Source organism: Piliocolobus tephrosceles, chromosome 11 (assembly GCF_002776525.5).
Source record: "Piliocolobus tephrosceles isolate RC106 chromosome 11, ASM277652v3, whole genome shotgun sequence".
Lineage (NCBI taxonomy): Eukaryota > Metazoa > Chordata > Mammalia > Primates > Cercopithecidae > Piliocolobus > Piliocolobus tephrosceles.
In genome coordinates, this window is record NC_045444.1 from 26,477,831 (window position 1) to 26,498,909 (window position 21,079).

Sequence of the window (21,079 nt, forward strand, 5' to 3'; positions counted from 1 at the left end):
CACCTTAGCAATAAGTGCATTACCTCAAAATGGAATGAAAGAAAAATAGCTCCTCCCTAAGACTCTCAATTTACCATCTTGGAATAGTTTGTCACTTGGGAGATCAGGTCAAAATCCAGAATACTGAAGGAATATGGCATGATGACAGATATGTTTTATAACCCAAAATGAATGTTGGTAGATTTGATGCTGGGGAAGCAAAGTAGTCAATTAAAAACACTTCATATTGGCATCTGTAAAAAAAGGTCACAAAGACCTTGATTGCTGTAGAAACCTCACATGAAGTAAATGTGTTTTGTGGGGGTACTGTTAGGGCTTGTTTTTTTCTCAGCTGTGTTAAGGGAGAAAGTAGCTAGTTGCAAACCTTTTTTTTTCATTTGTTATTGTAAACAAAGTTCATAGTTTTACCCATTAGCTGTCTTTACTGTATACTTCACATTTTAAATACATCCTTGAATTCATGTAAGTTGCATATAAACAAATTCCATTTATATGCATGCATTCATTTGTTTAACATTTACTTAGCACAAGTATATATTCAGAGGCTTAGAAGGATTTTACAGACTGAAAACAAATTCCTTTGCCATCAAAAAGCTTAAGATTTAGTAGAAAATACAAGTCTTTATATAAATCATATTTCTCAATAATTAGTGAATTTTATCTAAAATTTAAAATTTCAAAAGAAGTTTAAATTACTTTGAAGTTCATATCAATGCTGATTCTCTGTTTCCTTATATATTTTATTAATAGTTTGAGAAATTAGGGAAAATCTTATTTTTATATTGTACATGGCACTAAGCTGAGTTTAAATAAAATTATATTTCAGTGTTGCTTTTCTTGTGCTTGGCTTGGCTTTGCTGTAAGAGTGTGTGTGTGTGTGAGTGTGTGTGTGCATGTGCGTGCTTCTTGTTGCTATGTTCTAAGCCTACCTTGTGAAAGGTCCAATATTAAACTAACCTCAGAACTTTTTACCAAAATAGCTAATAAACTTGAAAATATTTTAATATTTACATTACATTTTTTAATCTAAAAATTTACATTTTAAAATATGCTTTATGATGTTTGTATAAACTTTATATCTTAATCATATCAACCTCTGTAAAATAACTTTTAACAATAAAAAGCTTATCGAATCATGACACAAAAATCTGTCAACATTCCAGTTAACAGTTAGAGTTTAATGAATTAGTACTGTTGTCCAAACTCTGGTCATTTATTGTAGAAACACTTGTATAAGCATTATTTTGTTACCCTATTTTAAAAAATTATTATTTTATTACCAATGTAATTATCTTAATTAGTCTCACTGTTTCATAGCAGCAGTCACTGATGGAAGGCATCAACTCCCCCAGAAGCATTTTTGAGTTTCCCCTACTTTCAGGCTAGCTTTCTGTATTAACTTTCAACTCTTTGAGGATATTTCACACTGAAATCATACTAGGTATTTTCACTTAAATAGTATTTGTAGGTTGTATGTCCTTGGTGTTTTTGTTTTCTTTACTCTCAGGTTGGATATTTTCAAAACTGAGATAAATAAGTTGATCCCAGCATTGTTAATATAGTATCAGTGGAAAATAAGGTATCAACTGCAAAATCTATCTTGTTTGGTGAGGCCATTTTTAAACTTTCATACATCTGTTTTTTTTGTGTGTTCTGTGTCATCTATAATTTTGGAATTATTTATATTTTTCTTCTCATGTTGGTATACATGCTATGATTACAATCTTTTTCCAAAGTACTACTTTGCTTTTATTCAGAAAGTTTCTCATGCTGACACAACTTAGGTCTGATAGGTAAAATCCTTATATCAGTAGTTGGCACTGGAGATAAGGCCCTGGCTGATAGCGAGCTTGCAACTTTGTGGGAAGTATACAGTCAGTATCAGCAATCTACTTGTACCTCAGGAATAAAATATTGAAAAATAAAGGCATGTCTTATTAAATATAGCAGGCTTTCTCCTGATAAATTGTTATTACAGGAAGTAATGAGTGAAATAGGTAAAATGTAGACTACGTAAACTAGAGAATACACTTCCAGGCTAAGAGAAAGAGCTACTGCTCAGCTCATTGTTACCAGACCTCCCTATTTTACGAAACAAGGCAGAAATCCAGGGTCTTACGTAAAATCTCTCAATATTTTAAATTTTGACAACTCATTCAAGTAAATTTAAAACAATGTGGAAAATAAAGCAAACACAGAAATGAGGGTGGTCAATTTGGAATCCCTGTTCTAGACAAGTGGTTTCTGCCCCTTTCATTTCTGAGTCAAAATTGAGGAACAGAGACGTAAACATACTTCCCAATCTATTGACTTCTGAGTCTTAGGCATAGACAAGAGCAAAAGTCAGAGAGTGTGGCCAGGAGGCCGACTTAGACATAGGCTGGCTTTTCTCTCTTCTTTATCTCATTGAACTCCCTCTTGGCTCACTCCTTGTTCATTGGAGCTCCGAGCTCCTCTCTCATTGAAGCACTCATTGGCTTTCCCTGGACTTGACATTATTTAAAGGTACAAGCCTCCCAAAGAATTATTTTCTGCTAATCTTTAGACTCGACAATGGCCTTTGATTTACAAAAACATTACAAAGGTCATACTCGACAGGAATAACAAAGCATTCTCACATATCAGTTGCATATTATCTCCTATGTATATAATCTCCTTAAAAACAACTGAAGGAAGAAGATGTTATTATCCCCAATTCATAGAATAGAAATCTGAAATCTAAGAAAAAAGAATACACTTGATACTCCCAGAGTATAAGTGACTGGGCAGGAATGGGAACCCACATCTTCTGGATGGAAATCCAGTGCCTCTCTTCTGCTCCTTCACAAAGGAACACACAAGGGAAGAGAGAGACAGTAACCTGAGTTACTCAACACTGAACCTTGTTTTCCAGAATCATATGCTTTGTCTTTCAAATCTCCCAATAGTCAATATCTCACCACTGGACTCCTTCAAGCTTATTTAAATTTTCTTTTAAATTGACTCCAAGAACATAAAAAATAAATAAAGGGTGAGACGGTTAACATCTGTGACTATTTAGAACAAAGACTGTCCCTGTAGTTTGCAACCATTAGAAACAATTACAGCATCTCTTTGGCAGGGCGAAGATAAATTCATTAAATTACTGCTTTGAAAAAGAGTTGCAATAGCTTCCAATAGGGCCTAATGCCCACATTTAGAAAAAAAAAACAAAAGACATTTTGAGCCTCTAAAAGTACCTATGTAAGCAATCCTATAACCAAACTTGTGGCAATAACCTTAAACTAGTTGCTGTATATACAACTCACACACCCACCCCCACCCCACCCCACACACATACGTCAGCACAAAATAACCACTTTGACACTTTGACTTGTAATTGATGAGATAATTGAATTCAATATTAAATTGAAAGCCTATTTTTTATGCCAAACTCAATCTATAAAAGGCAAACTTCTTTACCCATATCTTGGGTCCAAAGCAATGGCCCTGGGGTGTTCCATGGCTCCTGCTATTAGTGTAGTTCTTAGGGAGCCATCTAGCTTAGCCACCTCGATTTGGTCCAGATTGCTGTCTATCCAGTATATGTTTCCTGCTATCCAGTCGACTGTCAGGCCTTCTGGAGTAGCCAGGCCATGTTCGACAACCACTTCAATGGCACTGACACCTACAAAAGAAGGAAAACCAGTATATGCACCCATTCAAGTATTACGTTAAGTACAAAGGAAAAGGCCTACCTGCGACCAGCAGTACAAATTATTTCAATGTGATTTCCACTTTGAGAGATTGCAAAAGTGCCTCTTAGCACAGGCAACACCAAGTAGTCTCCAATTTAGCATTACCCATCATCCTTACCAGAAATCTTTAATCTAGTAAATCCTTTTAGTATCAGTGGAATCAAGTTTTTAAACAGCTCTGAAGTTAATAACAACATTGAGGTGGCAAAAAAAAAAAAAAAAAAAAGTTACTTCTTGTTTCTGACTTTTGTATACAGAGCAAGAGATTTTGGAAACAATCAGTGCAACTTAACTCAAATGTTGATCTTCAAGAGTAGAATAAAATCAAAAGAAAAAGCCCACCAGAGCTCATATGCATTCTGGCTAATCAGCACTCACTCTTTTTCTCTTTGTGGAAGCATAACAGATAACAGCTACTACTATATTAAACTTTAACAAAGATAAGCCCCAGATGACCCTCTTCCTCACCTGGGACCCTAAGATTTGCAAGATATAACAAAAATGTAAATAAGAGAAAAGTTATGAATAAAAATAAGCGATTTGGTGATGCCTACCAATATTCTTATTTATCCACTATTTAATTTCTTTCACAATTAAAAAAAAAATCTTTCTTTTATTTATTTTAATTTTATTTTATTTGTTTTATTATTATTATTATTATTTTTTTTTGAGACAGGGTCTCACTTCTGTTGCCCAGGCTGGAATGCAATGGTGTGATCATGGCTCATTGCAACCTCAACTTCCAGGGCTCAGATGATTCTCCTACTTCAGCCTCTTGAGTAGCGAGGACTTACAGGTGCACAGAACCATACCCAGCTTTCTTTGTATTTTTAGCAGAGATGGGATTTTGCCATGTTGTCCAGGCTGGTCTCCAACTCATGGGCTTAAGCATCTGTCTGCCTCAGTGCTGGGGTTACAGGCATGAGCCACTGTGCTGACCAGCCAAAACTTTCCTTTTTAAACACCTTTTGTAATATGATAAATCATTGTAGTTTGTAACGTTGCTACCACATCAGTGCTTTTTGTTAGACATATTAACAATGTTTTATGAAATTGCTAACCAATTGATCCTTTGAATCTAAATCCATCGTTTTAAATCAGTATATGGCATAGGATATAAGTTTACATATCATAACTATATTATGTGCTTAAATATGACCATTTTTCAAAATTGCAAAGGTGATTTAGAATGGAATTAACAATTTGACAGAGATACCTTGTCCTTGGAATGGTATGTGCAGGCAACATTTCAAGAGAAATATATATTTACGTCAAAGACTTCCTTTTTTTTTTTTTTTTTTCTTTTTTTTGTTTGAGATAGAGTGTCACTCTGTTGCCCAGGTTGGAGTGCAATGGCACAATCTCAGCTAACTGCAACCTTCGACTCCCAAATTCAAGCAATTCTCCTGCTTCAGCCTCCTGAGTAACTGGGATTACAGGCATGCACCACCGCGCCCGGCTAATTTTTATATTTTTAGTAGAAATGGGATTTCATCATATTGGCCAGGCTGGTGTGGAGCTCCTGACCTCTCGTGATCCACCTGCCTCGGCCTCCCGAAGTGCTGGGATTGTAGGCGTGAGCCACTGCACCTGGCTATTTATATAAAAGACTTTCTACTTAAGAAAGGATTAGTTTAGCCAAAAGAGATAAGTCAAATCATGGCAAAAATATTTAGCTCATATTAGTCATCTTTGTAATTTTTTTTTCATTTTTTTTAATTATCTTGAAAGATGGTAGTAAAATTAAAAAAAAAAAAAGTTATTGTAACTCCTAAAAATGTGACTAATGGTATGTAACAACCAGTCACTTTGTTTTGTTTTCTTGTAAATAAATTTCTTTGCCATCAGTCCATGGAAAAGTCCACAGTGGCAAATGGTGTGAACAGCATGAGCATCACCACTTCCTGCCCCCAACAGGTGCTCACACAGATGCTCAACATCCCTGATTTTACATATATAAGGGAGGGGATAAAGGACCAAAGGTCAAAGAATAATCAAAATTTCTTCTAGTTATAACGTGTTCTTTGAATTTTCACTTAAAAAAGTAATATAAACATTAAGAAAAATTATAATATATGTACCTCCACTTTCAGAAAGCTTTCCCCGGTATATTCTGTCTTCTACAACATCTGTCCAATAAAGTAAACTTTGATTGAAGTGAAAATCAAGTGCTATTGTGTTTCTCAATCCAGGAACAAGTAGACTATAGTCTCTTTTGTGAAGATCAATCCTTCTAATCTCATGACGAATAGAAAAGATGATGAATGCTTCAAAAGGATCTGAAATTAAATTTATGTTTAATAGGCTTATGAAAATGTAAACTCTGGTAATAAAATGCTTGAGATCAAAATATATTATTTAAAAGTATAATTTATTACATAATTCTCCATCTTAAAACAGCAATTTCTTTTAATCCAATATTTAACAGAAACTTGCAAAATTTAGGCTTATATGTATTCATTAGAATAGGTATTAGGGAGATTTTATTGTTTGAATTTACATATACCTGACACTGATTAAAGAATAGAAGAATTATTGTCACACAAAGACAAAAAAACAAAATAGGGAGTTTTCTGTTTTTTTTTTTTTTTTTTTTTTTTTAGAATTTCACCTGACAAAGCTCAGAAAAATCACCATAGGAATTTCTAAGATTTGGCTAAAACTAACTTTGCTATTCTCTTATATTCTCTTAGCTAATTACCCTATATTTACAGATCCACAGAGAAGAAATATCCAACAACAACAGAAAAGGATTTCTGTGAAGAAGTTGTTGGACTTATAGTTAGGGAGTGCTTCCATTGAGAGAGGAGATGGCGGCTTTCTGCAGAGTCCAAAAAAATCGTAACTATATCATTCCTCACTGGTTTCTTTTAGCCTGAAATAGGCCTGAGTAGAGAGAAAGGAAAGAAGTTTTGAAAACGGATATGAGATTAAAGTTTCTTTTAGTATTATTGTGTCTAAAAGAATGTTTCAGTATCTGAAAGTTACTAAAATTATGTTATTTCCAAAATGTATCAAACCCTAAACTAATTACTGTGAGACATACTGATGTATATTGTTGTGATCACTTAGATATTGCAGTTATTTATTGCACAGTATTGTTTTTTCTGTATGACATTATTGTGACTAGAGCTAACTGAAAAAATGTATATCAAAAACATGTACAGAATAGTTCCAGATAGTTCCCAATAAAACAAATACTCTTAAAATTTAATATCCCGCATCTAGCATTTTTAAAATAAAGGAAATGTTTGTGTTGGATGCACAGTTGTTTAAAAAAAATATATCTAATTTTGGATTAGCTCTTATGTTAGGTCTTTGATGCAATTTGAATTAATTTTTGTATATGGTATAAGATAGGTTCAGATATCATTCAATTGCATGTGAAAATCTAGTTCTCCCAGCACTGTTTCTTGGAAAGACAATTTTTCCTCCACTTACATTCAGACTTATCTCATATCATAGACAAAAACTAACTCAAACTGTATTACACACTTAAATGTAAAAACTAAAAGTACACTACTATTAGAAGAACACACAGGCATATATCTTAGCCACCTTCGATTAGGCAACGTTTCTTAGCTATGAGACTAAGACTTATTCACCGACTAAGATGATTATAATAAGAAAGCTGGATGACACAGCTGATGGCAAGGATGTAGAGAAATTAGAACCCTCATACACTGCCAGTTGGCTATTAAAAAAAAATGCAGTCACTTCGGAAAACAGTTTGGCTCTTCCTTAAAACGTTAAATATTGAGTTACCATATGACCCAGCAAAAATTCCAATTCTAATTGTACACCAAAGATAATTAAAAATGCATGTTCACAAAAAACTGGTGCATATTCATAGCAACATTATTCATAACCAAAAATGGAAATAATTCATATGCCCATCAACTGATGAATAAAAAAATGTTGTCTATCCACATGATAGATATATTATTCATCAATACAAAGAAAATAATTACTGATGTATGCTAAAACAAATGAAAACATTATGCCAAGTGAAAGAAGCTAGTCATAAAACACATATTGTGTGATTATATTTATATTAAATGTCCAGAAGAGGCAAATTTTTAGGGGTAGAAAATAGATTAGTGGTTTCTAGGGCTGAGGGGAGGTATTAATGGGAAATGATTGCTAATGGGCATGGGGTTTGTTTTGGGGTGACTACAGTGTTCAAAAATTAAATAGCTGTAACAGTTAAACTGAATTGTGTACTTTATAAAAGTGGATCTTATGGTATGTAAATTATATCTAAATACATTTGTTATTTAAAAAATGTAGTAATGACTGTAAAAACTTGTAAAGGGCATAAAACTGTACAAATACTACTTGTAACTCACTGTTAACAGTCCAGCTTCACATATATCATTAATTTTTAGCTCATTTAGTCATTCCTATAACCTTCCTCAGATCTGAAAAATTTTCTATCTACATTAAGAAAACAAAGAATTCCAACAATTTAGTTCTGTTTCTTTTCTGTGCATTAGAGTTAGTTGAATAAAATAGAGAAATTATTATTAGAAAAATTAATGGAATAATATTTCAACTCAAAGAATTCAGAAAATAAAAATAAATTAACTCAAATTTGAAAATAACAACAAATATAACCACAGAAATTGATACAATACGACAAAAGATATTACTAGCAAACCCAAAGCCATTTGTTTAAAAGAATAACAAAATATAGATTAGAGCTATGGCAGACTTGATTATATATATATACACACATATACATAGACATATTGCATATACATATACATATGCATATACATATATACACATACATAGCGATAAATTAACAGTAGGAAGAGTGAAAATAGAAAATATAGAAAATAAAAAAAAGGTGACAGAGCAAGACTCCACCTCAAAACAAAAAAAAACAAATGAGTAAGATATGTATTTTAATAATACACTTGAAAATATGTAAAATAAGTTAATTCTTAGAGAAATGTGTTAGCAAAATTGACTTAAAAAGAAATAGAAGTCCGGGTGCAGTGGCTCATGCCTGTAATCCCAGCACTTTGGGAAGTCAAGTCTCGTGGATCACCTGAGGTCAGGAGCTCAAGACCAGCCTGGCCAACATGGTGAAATCCCATTTCTACTAAAAGTACAAAATTATCCAGACATGGTGGCATGTGCCTGTAATCCCAGCTACTCAGGAGGCTGAGGCAGGAGAGTCTCTTGAACCTGGGAGGCAGAGGTTGCAGTGAGCCTAGATCACACTACTATGCTCCAGCCTGGGTAACAAAGTGAGATTCCATCTCAAAAAAAAAAAAAAAGAAAAAAAGAAAATTTGAAATGATATATAAGCATTACAAACATTGATTTAATAGTAAAATTATATCCTCCCATCTAATGTGTAAAAAAGAACAACCTACAAGACTAAAAGTAATTTAACAAACTGGTACTCGGGTTATCTACATCGACTGCTGCCAGTCCACAGACTTTGTTACTAGTCCATAATGAAGTCACGTAGTAATTGAGAATATTAAGAAAAGTTTACACCAATTAAAACAGCAAGACCACACCCATTTTACTGGGCAAAATTGGAAGTCCAAGAATTATCAAAACATCACACATGGAGTGCTTCCTATATACTATAATTATTCTTAAACTTTTCTTTTTGAGATAGAGTCTCACTCTGTTGCCCAGGCTGGAGTACAGTGGTGTGATCTTGACTCATTGAAACCTCTGCCTCCCAGGCTCAAGCAATTCTCATGTTTCAGCCATCTGAATAGCTGTGATTACAGACATGTGCTACCATACCCAGTTATTTTTTATATTTTTAATAGAGACAGGGTTTCTCCATGTTGGCCAGGATGGTCTCGAACTCCTGGCCTCAAGTGATCCGCTCGCCTTGGCCTCCTAAAGTGCTGGGATTACAGATGTAAGCCACCGGGTCCAGTCATTCTTAAACATTTATAAATCCCAATTTACACAGTCCTCACAAAGCCTTATGAGGTAGGTGATGTCACCCCCATTTTACATAGGAAGAAACAGAGACACAGAGAAATTATATAACTACCATGTCAAAGTCACACAGCTAGTAAGTGGAGGAGAAGCAATTTGACCCACAATGGTAGCTAGTGTTAGCAAAGATTTGGAGAATGAGGAACTTTCACAAAGTATTGATGGTAGTGTGTATTTCTACAACTATTTTGGAGATATATTTGGCTCTAATAGACTTAAACATGTGTAAATGAAGATGCACATACTCTTGAATATGTAGTTCAACTTGTTTACATTTTCATATGTAGACATCATAAGGTCATTTACTACAACATAGTTTGATATAGCAAACTCCTAGAAAGAACCTTAATGGCCACAAACAGAGGAATGGCAAACTGTAATCTTTTTATAGAGGATAATGTTATAGAGCAGTTAAATCTCAAAATCATATTTATGAGAAAAAAAAACAAAGACTAGTTTAAGATGGGTTACATAATGTACATAACTTGTGTACATATAAAAGCACAGTGTTAAATGTCGTTTAAAAACACAAACTGTAAGGATAGAACAGATACACCAGGCTCACAAAAGAGGCTGATTCTGGGGATGGAGAAATGCATACACAGAGGGCTTCAAAGTTATCTAATGTTTTATTACTTCCAGAAAATCATTTAAATCATGTATGACATATTCTAAATATTTAAAAATATTGGCTGTTGAATACATTATTCCCACTATTTCCAAACATGTTTGAGTTTACAAAATGAAAAGTGATTAAAAGCACATCTGTTTTCTTTGAACAATGACCTTTACATTGACTATCTTATTAAAACTGCTCACAATCTTCAAGTTCTTGTATCTTTTATAGTCATTTTATGTTGAGAAAACACTTGTTTGATAAATATTTACTGAATCATGCTTGACTAAAATAAAATGAACAAATAAAAAAACTAGTTTACCAAAGATCAAAAATCAAAGTGTAAATTTTCAAATGATTTTCTATTCGAACTCTTAATCTAGATATCTTCTTCAAGCGCCTCCTCTTTTAAGATCTCTGTTGACTTATTAGATTACTATTTCCCCTTTGAGAAAATAAAGTTGTAATGAATAGTCCAATATGTTATTTCATAAACCAGTGGGAAATCATGAAGATAGAATTTTAAAATCCCTTCTTATAATGGTTTTTACTTTAATTAAATGAAACTTTGTAAAAAAGTATTTGGAGATAAAATAAATGAAGAATCTTCTAGTTTGTTTCCATCTTGACATAGCTATATTAACCTCTTTTAGGGCAAATCCATTTAGAATGAATATAAATAATATGTGAAGTAACCATCCATTTTTACTGTTTTCTAACAATTCTTCCAGTATACTAGCTTCTGTCTCATAAATGACTGAATTTAACAGATCAAACCAGCATATTATCCTCTTAAGAGAGAAGTAGCCTAAAATCTTCCTCCTTTAGCACATTATAAGGATGAGATATGTACAAAATAAAGGAGGTTACAATTTATACTTTGTATAAGTGATGAATTTCATTTTTATAAATCTAGTGCATTACAAGAAGCTTTTAGAAAACACTCAGAAGACTGTTATCGTCTATGTACAATTGTCTTCTTTGTTTTTCTTTTAGTCCCATTACGGATTTGCAGAATGATTTTTATCAGACAGACTATGAAAGTAGCAGATGAGTTGTCTAAGAAAAATAGTACTTCTTCAGATCCTTTCAGGGTAAATTGCTATTACAACCATACAACTAGCAATTCTGTGTGAAATCCCCTGATTCTTTACCATATATATAATATCATCAAACAAAAAGTGATATTACTGTTACGATGTTTTCTCTCCTGCTACTTCAGAGTTTTTACTGTATTTTCTGTTCTTACATTTAAGAATTTATTTGAACTTTTCCCTCCCATCATCAGATACATTTATTGTACACAGTAGCAACTTATGAATTGGTAAATGGTATATTATTTATCTGACCCAATATATATCATGACTTGCTTCCCTCCATTTCTCCATCTATAGCCATATTGGGAATGAATGATAGTTAAATATTTCTGAAGTATAATATATAGGTAGGCAGAGGAAATAGAATCTGTAGAATGAAGGCCGGGATGAACTTTCAAGTATTATTCAAACTATACATATACAAGATGATGTCATCAGCTATCTTTCACATTTTTTTAAGAGCCAATTTTTGTTTCTCTCTTAGTAATCACTTTCCCAAGTATTTCTGGATTTTTAAAATATCTCTGCTTTATATGTCAAGTTCGTGATTTGCTTTCTTAACTCACCAATTCTTTTAATTAACAAGTTGTAAGAATCTTCATTCGGGGTGTGTGTGAGGGAGAGAGAGTGAGAGAGAAGACCACTCATTCAGGTAAGAGGTGGAACAACAAAACCTGCATTTCTAGGATACAGTCCAGTGTCTTTTACTAGATTTAAATATTTTTGATTTTACTAGATTTTAAATATTTTTGATTGCATAAAAGAATAAATGATAATTATAAAAATCAATGAATGAATAACAAGCCTAGAAGATCCTAAATATGATGAAAATGATTATGCGAGGAAGAAGAAATATGCAAAAAATGAATCAAACAAAGGGGTAAGTGAGGGAAGCAGACACAGACAAAGAGGACTTGTTCAACAGAGGCCACTATGGATGAAGTTCATAGATGGGCGACCGGATGGAGGCGATATCTGAAATGTCTAAAGTTTAGAACATAGTGGTCGGGCGCGGTGGCTCAAGCCTGTAATCCCAGCACTTTGGGAGGCCGAGACGGGCGGATCACGAGGTCAGGAGATCGAGACCATCCTGGCTAACACGGTGAAACCTCGTCTCTACTAAAAACTACAAAAAAAAAAAAAAAAAAAAAAAAAAACTAGCCGGGCGACGTGGCGGCGCCTGTAGTCCCAGCAACTCGGGAGGCTGAGGCAGGAGAATGGCGTGAACCCGGGAGGTGGAGCTTGCAGTGAGCTGAGATCAGGCCACTGCACTCCAGCCTGGGCGACAGAGTGAGACTCCGTCTCAAAAAAAAAAAAAAAAAAAAAAAGAACATAGTGTTGATTTCTACAAATTAATAAGAAAAAGCAGTAATCTTAATAGGAGAATGACCAAAGGAAATTAAGGTTAGTGAGTATATGGAGAGGTGCTCAAACTCATGAGAAATAAAACAAATGCAACAAAAGCAACAATATATCATGTTACTCCTATATATTAGGGAGAAAATGACAGAGTGGATAATTTTGAGAGCTGCCAAGGATGCGGGAACTTAGATAGTGTACTGTTGGTACAGATGTAGACTATGCAACCATTCTGAAGAGGAACTGGTTCTACTTAGTCTTTGTAAGTAGAAGCACATTCTGTGATTGTTATTGGTCCTAACGGAATTTTTATCCACATCTATAAGAATGCAGGTAAATGTATGTGTATGGAATTATCATTTGTGCAGAAAGGTAGCAGCAACTTGAGTGTATTTACATGGCAGAATCGAAAAGCATAAAAGATGTGTGCACGCTCTATGACACTACCTAGTGATTAGAAGTAATAGAGTAGGTGTACAGCTCATAAAGACAGTGCTGACTAAAAAGGGTAAATGACAGACTGTAATATGTATAATACCAATTACATAATTAAAAAGGTATGTATGTAAAACAACAACATAGATTTTATAAGAGAATATATGAACTACATTGAAATGATTTCCTCTAGAGACAGAGGTAAGGAAGAGGGGTAGGCTTTAGAAATAAAAGTTAAGAAAGAAAGAGAAACCAAGGGAGGGCATGAGGAAAATAAAAAATCTCACATAGACCCAATGATAATACTGTGCAGCAAGTGAAGAGTGTAATCAACTCAACCCTTCCTGCATGATCTTCAAAAGAGAAAGAGAAAGAGAGGAAGAGAGGTCATAAATATGAGAGTAATTGAAGAAAAGAGAAAGGACCCAACTACTTAGAGGAAGTTCTTACATTCAATAATCATTTATTGCAAAATTTTCATATGCTTCATAAGGGATATAAAATATTTTGATTCAGTCTCAGCTTTTATGAAAGTGGATGCAAGTGGTAACAAAAGTAAGGTCACAATATGTTGACTATTCAAAGGCATCATAGGAGTGTGTGGGCTCACAGCACAAACTACCTGGGTCTTTGCAGTATTGTGTAAATGCTCCTGCTTTGAGGTCAGTAAGAATAAAGTTCAAAACCTTTGCTCTAGCATCTCTTAGCCACAATCTCTTACCCTGAGCAAATGAAGTAACCTTTCTGGGTCTTCATTTCCATAGATATAAAATCAAAGATTTAAGACTATCTGGTTTCTTGGAAGTAATAAATAAATGATCATATTTTAGGTGTTGGGTAAATGGTAGCTATTCACAATTATAATAATTAACTTGAAGAAATTATTTGTAGATAAGGGAATTTTGAAGAGTGTAAAGGATTCAAATTTCCAGGGGCAATGTGGAAGATATTATTAAGTCATAGATGATAGTAAACGGAATATGTGAAGATGATTAAATGAAGTGATATATATGAAAGCGCTTTACACATTCTTAGTCGTGCATATACTATCATTACTCATGATGAAAATGGCAATAATGTGCCTAAAGTCAAAACCCACAGTGAATGATGATGAAACATCAGGTTGGAGAGGGAAAATGAACAAAAATGAAGAAGGCTCTGAATAGCAGACAGAAAGATTTGAGGTTAATTTCATAGATAATAGAGAGATAGTTTTAAAATCTGGATGGAAACTGATATGTAAATCTGTCATTTTTTAAAGAGAAATAAAAGAATGGATGACCAGATTTTAAGTCCCCCACAGCTTCATTCCCCTGATGGCTTCACTTTATCACTCACTACTCCCCAATGCAGCCAATCTGCTTATCACTTTATTTTTCATCTTGACCTCTTTCTATTAATTTTCATTTTCCTGAATCCAGATTTTCCTCTTTCTGTCAGTAAAAATACTATGTTTTTTTTTTTTTCAGTTTCAATATCCTCCTCCTCAAAAACTGGAGAAACAAGAAGATAAAAACAAATTTGCTGGAGAGAAGACTGCCATCATCATTAGAACATATGTATCTCCTGGCTTGTGCTGTGGTGCAGATGCTACTTAATTGTAGAAAGAGATCTGAATCCAAGAAATACTGTGAAGAAAAAATTAAGACATGGGGAGAGAAGGCAGCAAGAAATTTGGAACATCAAAGATAAGTTGAGGTTGTGAGCCCTGAAGACCAAAACAATACTGCAGCTATTGACAGAATTACGGATAACTGAGGGAGAAGACAAAGGGTACTCTTAGCCAACTAATCTTGAGGTGACCTGATGATACCTGGGGAAGTAGAATTAGATAGCAAGAAAAATGATAGGCTGGGCACGGAGGCTTACACCTGTAATCCCAGCACCTTGGGAAGCCAAGACAGGAGGATCACCTGAGGTCAGGAGTTTGAGACCAGCCTGGCCAACATGGTGAAACCCTGTCTCTACAAAAATACAAAAATTATCTGGGCATGGTGGTGCATGCTTGTAAGCTACTCAGGAGGTTGAAGCATGAGAATCACTTGAATCTGGGAAGCAGAGGTTGCAGTGAGACAAGATCGTGCCACTGTACTCCAGCCTGGCTGACAGAATGAGACTCCGCCTCAAAACAAACAAACAAAAAAATTGATATAGCTGGAGATGTAAATGCCACAGTAATCATATCTGGGGTGATAAGGGAAGGTTCAGGGTGGAAAGGAGTTGTCCAAGAAAATACACATAGAGGCATGTGAAAATTAAGCTTTGGGTGGTGGACACTGTACCAAAACACAACCATTATATGTATGCACTTTTGTGCTTATATTCACAATCTCTTTCCTAGAAATGATTTTAATTAAAAAATAAATATAATTTTAAAAACCTAAAAATTAAAAAAAAAAATTAGAGAATAAGAACAAAAAAATTAATGCGAAAATACAACCTGATTCAGGCTGAGATTAAAAAAAAAAAAAAGCTATAATGTTATTTGCAATGTTACTAGAAATATGCTTCAAATTTGCCATTGGGCTGCCGAACAAACAGGAATGGAGCCAGAAGAAAATGCAATTGAAACAGGAAATTTTCCCTGACCCCTTCACAGGACTTGGACTTACGAAGCGGGTGGCTCCTTTACTCAGCCTGCAGCTCTCAACCCCTCGCAGGAAGGGGAGCACACAGGTGAGTGCTCGCAGGAGCCAGAAGGAATGCTTCTGGGTGCAGGCAGGAGCAGAACTCTGTGTGGCCCCTAGAGCCTCAGAAGGCATGTTACAGTGCACTCTTTTACTTTGCTGTCCGTGGGTGGCTTAAGTGTTTAACATCTCAGTGTGACAACCCCCTGTATCCCGAGCTCTTACTGGGTGTCAGGAAGAATCAGGTAGCACAAAGAATTGAAGATGGTAAATGCAGGGGATTTTATTGCTTATGAAAATGGCTCTCAGTGGGATGGAGAGCTGAAAAGGGGATGGACCAGAAAGGTGATCTTCCTTGGGAGTTCAGCTGTCCCAGGCCAAACTGGAAAAAAAAAAAAAAAGTTTTCCAAATTGCAGCCATGATTGTTCCATTCCTTTTTCCCCTTGAGTTTTCTTCCATAGTTCTCTCATCTTTTTTTTTCTACACTCTTTCCTTTTCTGATTCTTTACAATCTGGCTTTTGCTGAATTGCAGAACTGATTCTGTTTCCTCTAAGTTCACTCCTAATACCTTATTAGTTAAATAAAATGACATTTTATTTAACTAACACCTCTTCTGCAAGGTCCTGCCATCAAGCCGTCCCTCTGAAGCCATCCCTCTGAAGTCAAGCTGCTCCTCACCAACGTCAAGCTGTTTTTTTCTTTTCTCTTCTTCTCTGCTGCTCTGCTGGCAGTGAAGCCTGGGTTTTTTATGAGTACAGGGTGGGCCAGGGTGGTTCTGGAAAAGGCAACATTCAAGCAGGAAAACAGGGATGTAAAGTTCTCAATTTGGGCTGCGGGTCCAGGCTTGAGGCTGGGGCCCTCGCGGGGAACCTACCCGTTCTACCCAGTATTTCCCTGCCTCCTATCCACATCACAATCAGTAGCCATATTTTAGGTGGTCCTAAAATAAATCAATACTTCAGAGAAGAGTGATTAATAATTGAATTACAATAATTATTACTAAATGGATTAAATTATTAATCAATGAATTAAAGAGGAAAAATGTAGTTGAGTATTGAGATATATGAGAAAACTGAGATTTGAGTACATTAAATAAAAAATAAAAATTATAAAAGTAGTATTTATGAAATATCATTTTATTTAACTAATAAGATATTAGGAGTGAACTTAGAGAAAACAGAATCAGTTCTGCAATTCAGCAAAAGACAGATTGTAAAGAATCAGAGAAGGAAAGAGTGTAGAAAAATAAAAAAAAAGATGGGAGAACTATGGAAGAAAACTCAAGGGGAAAAAGGAATGGAACAATCATGGCTGTAATTTGAAAACCTTCTTTTTTTATTTTTTCTCTCGAGACAGGGTTTCACTCTTGCTCAGGCTGAAGTACAGTGGCACAGTGATGGCTCACTGCAGCCTCAATCTCCTGGGCTCAGCCAATGCTCCCGCCACAGTCACCTGAGTAGCTGGGACCACAGACGTGTACCACCATGACTGGCTAATTTTTAAATTATTTGTAGGTAGGGAGTATCCTTATGTCGACCAGGCTGTCTTGAACTCCTGGGCTCAAGAGCTCCTCCTGTCTCAGCCCTCCAAAGTGTTGAGATTACAGGTGTGAGCCACCATGCCCAGCCAAAAGACTGCTATCATCATTTTATTTTTCTGTTTAAAGTCAAGAGGGATAAGGACAGGTATTGCATTGAATAGAAAGAAAATATTTTAAAAGGGGGAATCAACGGAAGATGATGGAAAAGAGAAAATGAGTAAGCAAAAGAAATTTGTATTTGTAAAGTCCAGTAGAACTAGTCAGTTCATTTTTATTGAACTGTGAAATGGCTGATTTTCTTTCTTTTTTTTTTTTTTTTTTTTTTTTTGAGATGGAGTCTCGCTATGTCGCCCAGGCTGGAGTGCAGTGATGCCATCTTAGTTCACTGCCATCTCTGCCTCCCGGGTTCAGGCCATTCTCCTGCCTCAGTCTCCCGAGTAGCTGGGACCACAGGCACCTACCACCACGCCCGGCTTTTTTTGGATTTTTATAGAGACAGGATTTCACCATGTTAGCCAGGATGGTCTCAATCTCCTGACCTCGTGATCTGCCCACCTCGGCCTCCCAAAGTGCTGGGATTACAAACGTGAGCCACCACACCCGGCCAATTTGCTCAATTTGCTGCTTTTCTAAAAGAAGAGGGGTGAACAAAATACAGAATAAAGCTTTTTTTTTTTTTTTTTTTTTTGAATGCACAAGGTGCACTATATATTTCAGGAAGAGATTAATTACCAGAAGATTAAATTATCCACTTAAAAATGTTTCATTGTAACTTTAAAGATGAAATACACTTTTGCTTTTCTATAAAATTATGAACAAAACCAGATGGAAAATATAGCAATCTTAACAGTGAGAAATCATATGGTACTGCCAGAGTTTTGCTGGGGCTCAGAAAACAACATCACAAAGTGAAGGCCTAAGAAGCTACCTCGGAAGCAAAGTCTCTCCCTGACCCTCTCCTGCCTTCCTGTTTTTCATGCTTCATTCTCTCCTTAGGCAAACCATAGTAACTAGAATCTCTCTTTCCCAGAGCGAGTCATAGAAACTGGCAGCCCCTTTCCCCAAAGCCAGCCATAAAGCCTAAAAATATTATTTTAACCTTTCCAGACTATGATGGCTAATATTGAGGGTCAACTTAATTGGATTGAAGGATGCAAAGTATTGTTCCTGGGTGTGTCTGTGAGGCTGTTGCCAAAGGAGATTAACATTTGAGTCAGTGGACTGGAAGAGGCAGACCCACCTTCAATCTGGATGGGTACCATCTAATCAGTTGCCAGCACAGCTGGGATAAAAGCAGGCAGAGGAATGTAGAAAGACTAGACTTGCTGAGTCTTCTGACCTCTATCTTTCTCTCATGCTGGATACTTCTTGTCCTCAAATATCAGACTTCTAGTTCTTCAGCTTTTGAACCCTTGTACCTGCACCAGTGATTTCCCAGGGGCTCTCATGCCTTCAGCCACAGACTGAAGGCTCACTGTTGGCTTTCCTACTTTTGAGGTTTTGGGACTCAGACTGGTTTCCTGGCTCCTCAGCTTGTGGGCAGCCTTTTGTGGGACTTCACCTTATGACTGTGTGAGTCAATTCTCCTAATAAACCCCCCTTCATGTATTTATCTATCCTATTAGTTCTGTCCCTTTAGAGAACCCTGATGAAGACACCAACATTTTTGTTTAGGAACTGGCCATAAATAAATTGAAGATGCTCATTCCAGAGGTGGTCTGCCCCGTATCTTGGAGGAAGAAATGCTGCCCAGACAGGTTCTGAAGAATCAGAGCAGACAGGCTGTGCTGGATCCCCCCAGACATCTATCAGCATTAGATCATACCCTTTTTGTCCAATCATATTTCTACACACCTGTCCATACTTCATTAAGCCTAAGTGTAAAAAATGGATAGTTTTTCCTCGATCTTTGGGTCTTCATTCTGAAGGTTTCTATGTCACATAAAACTATCATCAGGTTCCCATCCAGGACTAAGTCCAGGGAACTCAACCTGGTTAGTGTAGGTCCTGGGGTTCCCCTGCTGAACCATCTGGCAGCTGAGCCATAGGAGAGATGTGGGCCGAAGCACCAGTATAGGAAACGGTGCCCTCGGTACTCAAGTGGAATGGGCACACTAAACTGCCGTCTCCCAGTTTAAGGACCGTGGGCTGACCAAGTTCCTCTTAGAATTGCAGACACTAATGAGCAATCTCAGGACCATCGATTTGTCCAACAATAAGATGGAGAACCTACTGCTTTTGCCGATACAGAAGTTCCCTCGGCTGAAGAACCTATCTCTGAACAACATAAACTTCTCTGCCTAATGAGATTATGCAATCCTAAACAAATCTAGAGAGGCTATGCCTAAACGGCAGTCACCTGAGAAAGTTGCCATCTACCTTTGGGCGACTCTTTATCCTCAAGACCCTGAGCCTCTCTGGGAACCAGCTGGGAGCACTATCACCTAACTTTGTAGCCTAGGCCACCAGATGTGGTGGACCTTTCCAGGAACCAGATTCAAAGTATACCTGACATAGTAGGAGAGCTGCAGGTCATCAAACTCATCCTCAACTGGAAGAAGATATCTCAGGTCTCAATAAAGATATCTTGCTGTCCTTGCCTTAAAATTCTTTACCTAGAAGAGAACGGTCCTGAGCTCAGCATGGTTTCACAGAGCATCTGCAGTGATTCCCATATCTGTCCACTTGCTATGGAAGGTAATCTTTTTGAAATCAAGAAATTTCAAGAACTGGAAGGTTATGATAAGTACATGGAGAGGTTCATGGCCACTAAGAAGTTTGCATGAAGTTCCCCAGGTCTATGGGAACCTTACAGGATACTGACTTGGAACCTGTTGGAGTGTGGCTGATTGAAAGGCTCCTGTTGTTGTGAAGGGGTATCTGCAATAAGAAGATGATACTCCAGGAGATTATGTTTTTACTCAATGATCTTTTTTTTTTTTTTTTTCCTTTTCAGGGCTCTTCTCAACAAAGCTAAAAGAAAGGAAATCAGGAGACAGAAAAAGTTCTCCATTTGAGTCACGGGTATAACAGTGAGCAAGGTTGGTCTTCAAAATCATCATTAGTTTGGCATTAAGAAACTAGTAGCTAGCTGCTATTTTTATGGTGAGGGAGTGCTGCCTGGTAACAGAATAACTCCACACCATAGCTTGAGATTTCATTTAGTTTCAATGTGTGATCTTTCATAAAGTCAGTTGCCATTTCATTTCTATGTTAACACTTCATAGTTTTATGAAATTCAAATAATTTGTGAGAAGATCGTATAGTTAATCTAAGGATTTATTATTTTATTCCAGTCCGTCAGTTCAATTGCAGTGCTTATACTTGGAATTTAGGATTTACATAAATATGGGACTGTTTGTCTTGATTAAAAGCATGTTTTGTCAGAGAAGCACCAACACAACACTAAAAATGTTCCCCAAGGCTGCAGTGGCAAATTCTTTACTATTTCAGGCAACTTATTGATAGAGGGCTCTGAGGAGCTAAAACTGTATATGCAACACTTATAAGATAAAAGCCATTTTAATAATCAATATTTTCTTGAGGATTTGTTGGAAATAATGTCTTCTTTCTGGTAATCTTTCCTCCTTTTTGTATTTATAACTCTACTAATCAAATTATCTATCAATAAATCATTGCTATAATATTTTAAAACAATAAAACAAAACAAAAAACTATGATCAAAAAATTTGCTATGATTTTCTCTTG

The 21,079-nt window shown here is 35.9% G+C and overlaps 1 protein-coding gene and 1 pseudogene across 1 annotated transcript in view; one reads left to right on the plus strand and one right to left on the minus strand.

Moving 5' to 3' along the window:
• LRP1B (LDL receptor related protein 1B) overlaps positions 1 to 21,079 on the minus strand; it is a 1,636,277-nt gene that overhangs the window by 651,948 nt on the left and 963,250 nt on the right. The window contains exons 24-25 of the mRNA XM_026453105.1: positions 5,798 to 5,995; positions 3,442 to 3,646 (exon numbers count right to left, since the gene is read on the minus strand). Coding sequence (XP_026308890.1) covers positions 3,442 to 3,646; positions 5,798 to 5,995 — 403 coding nt within the window. The remainder of the gene's footprint in view (positions 1 to 3,441; positions 3,647 to 5,797; positions 5,996 to 21,079) is intronic.
• Positions 6,527 to 20,157, plus strand: LOC111525098 (annotated as a pseudogene).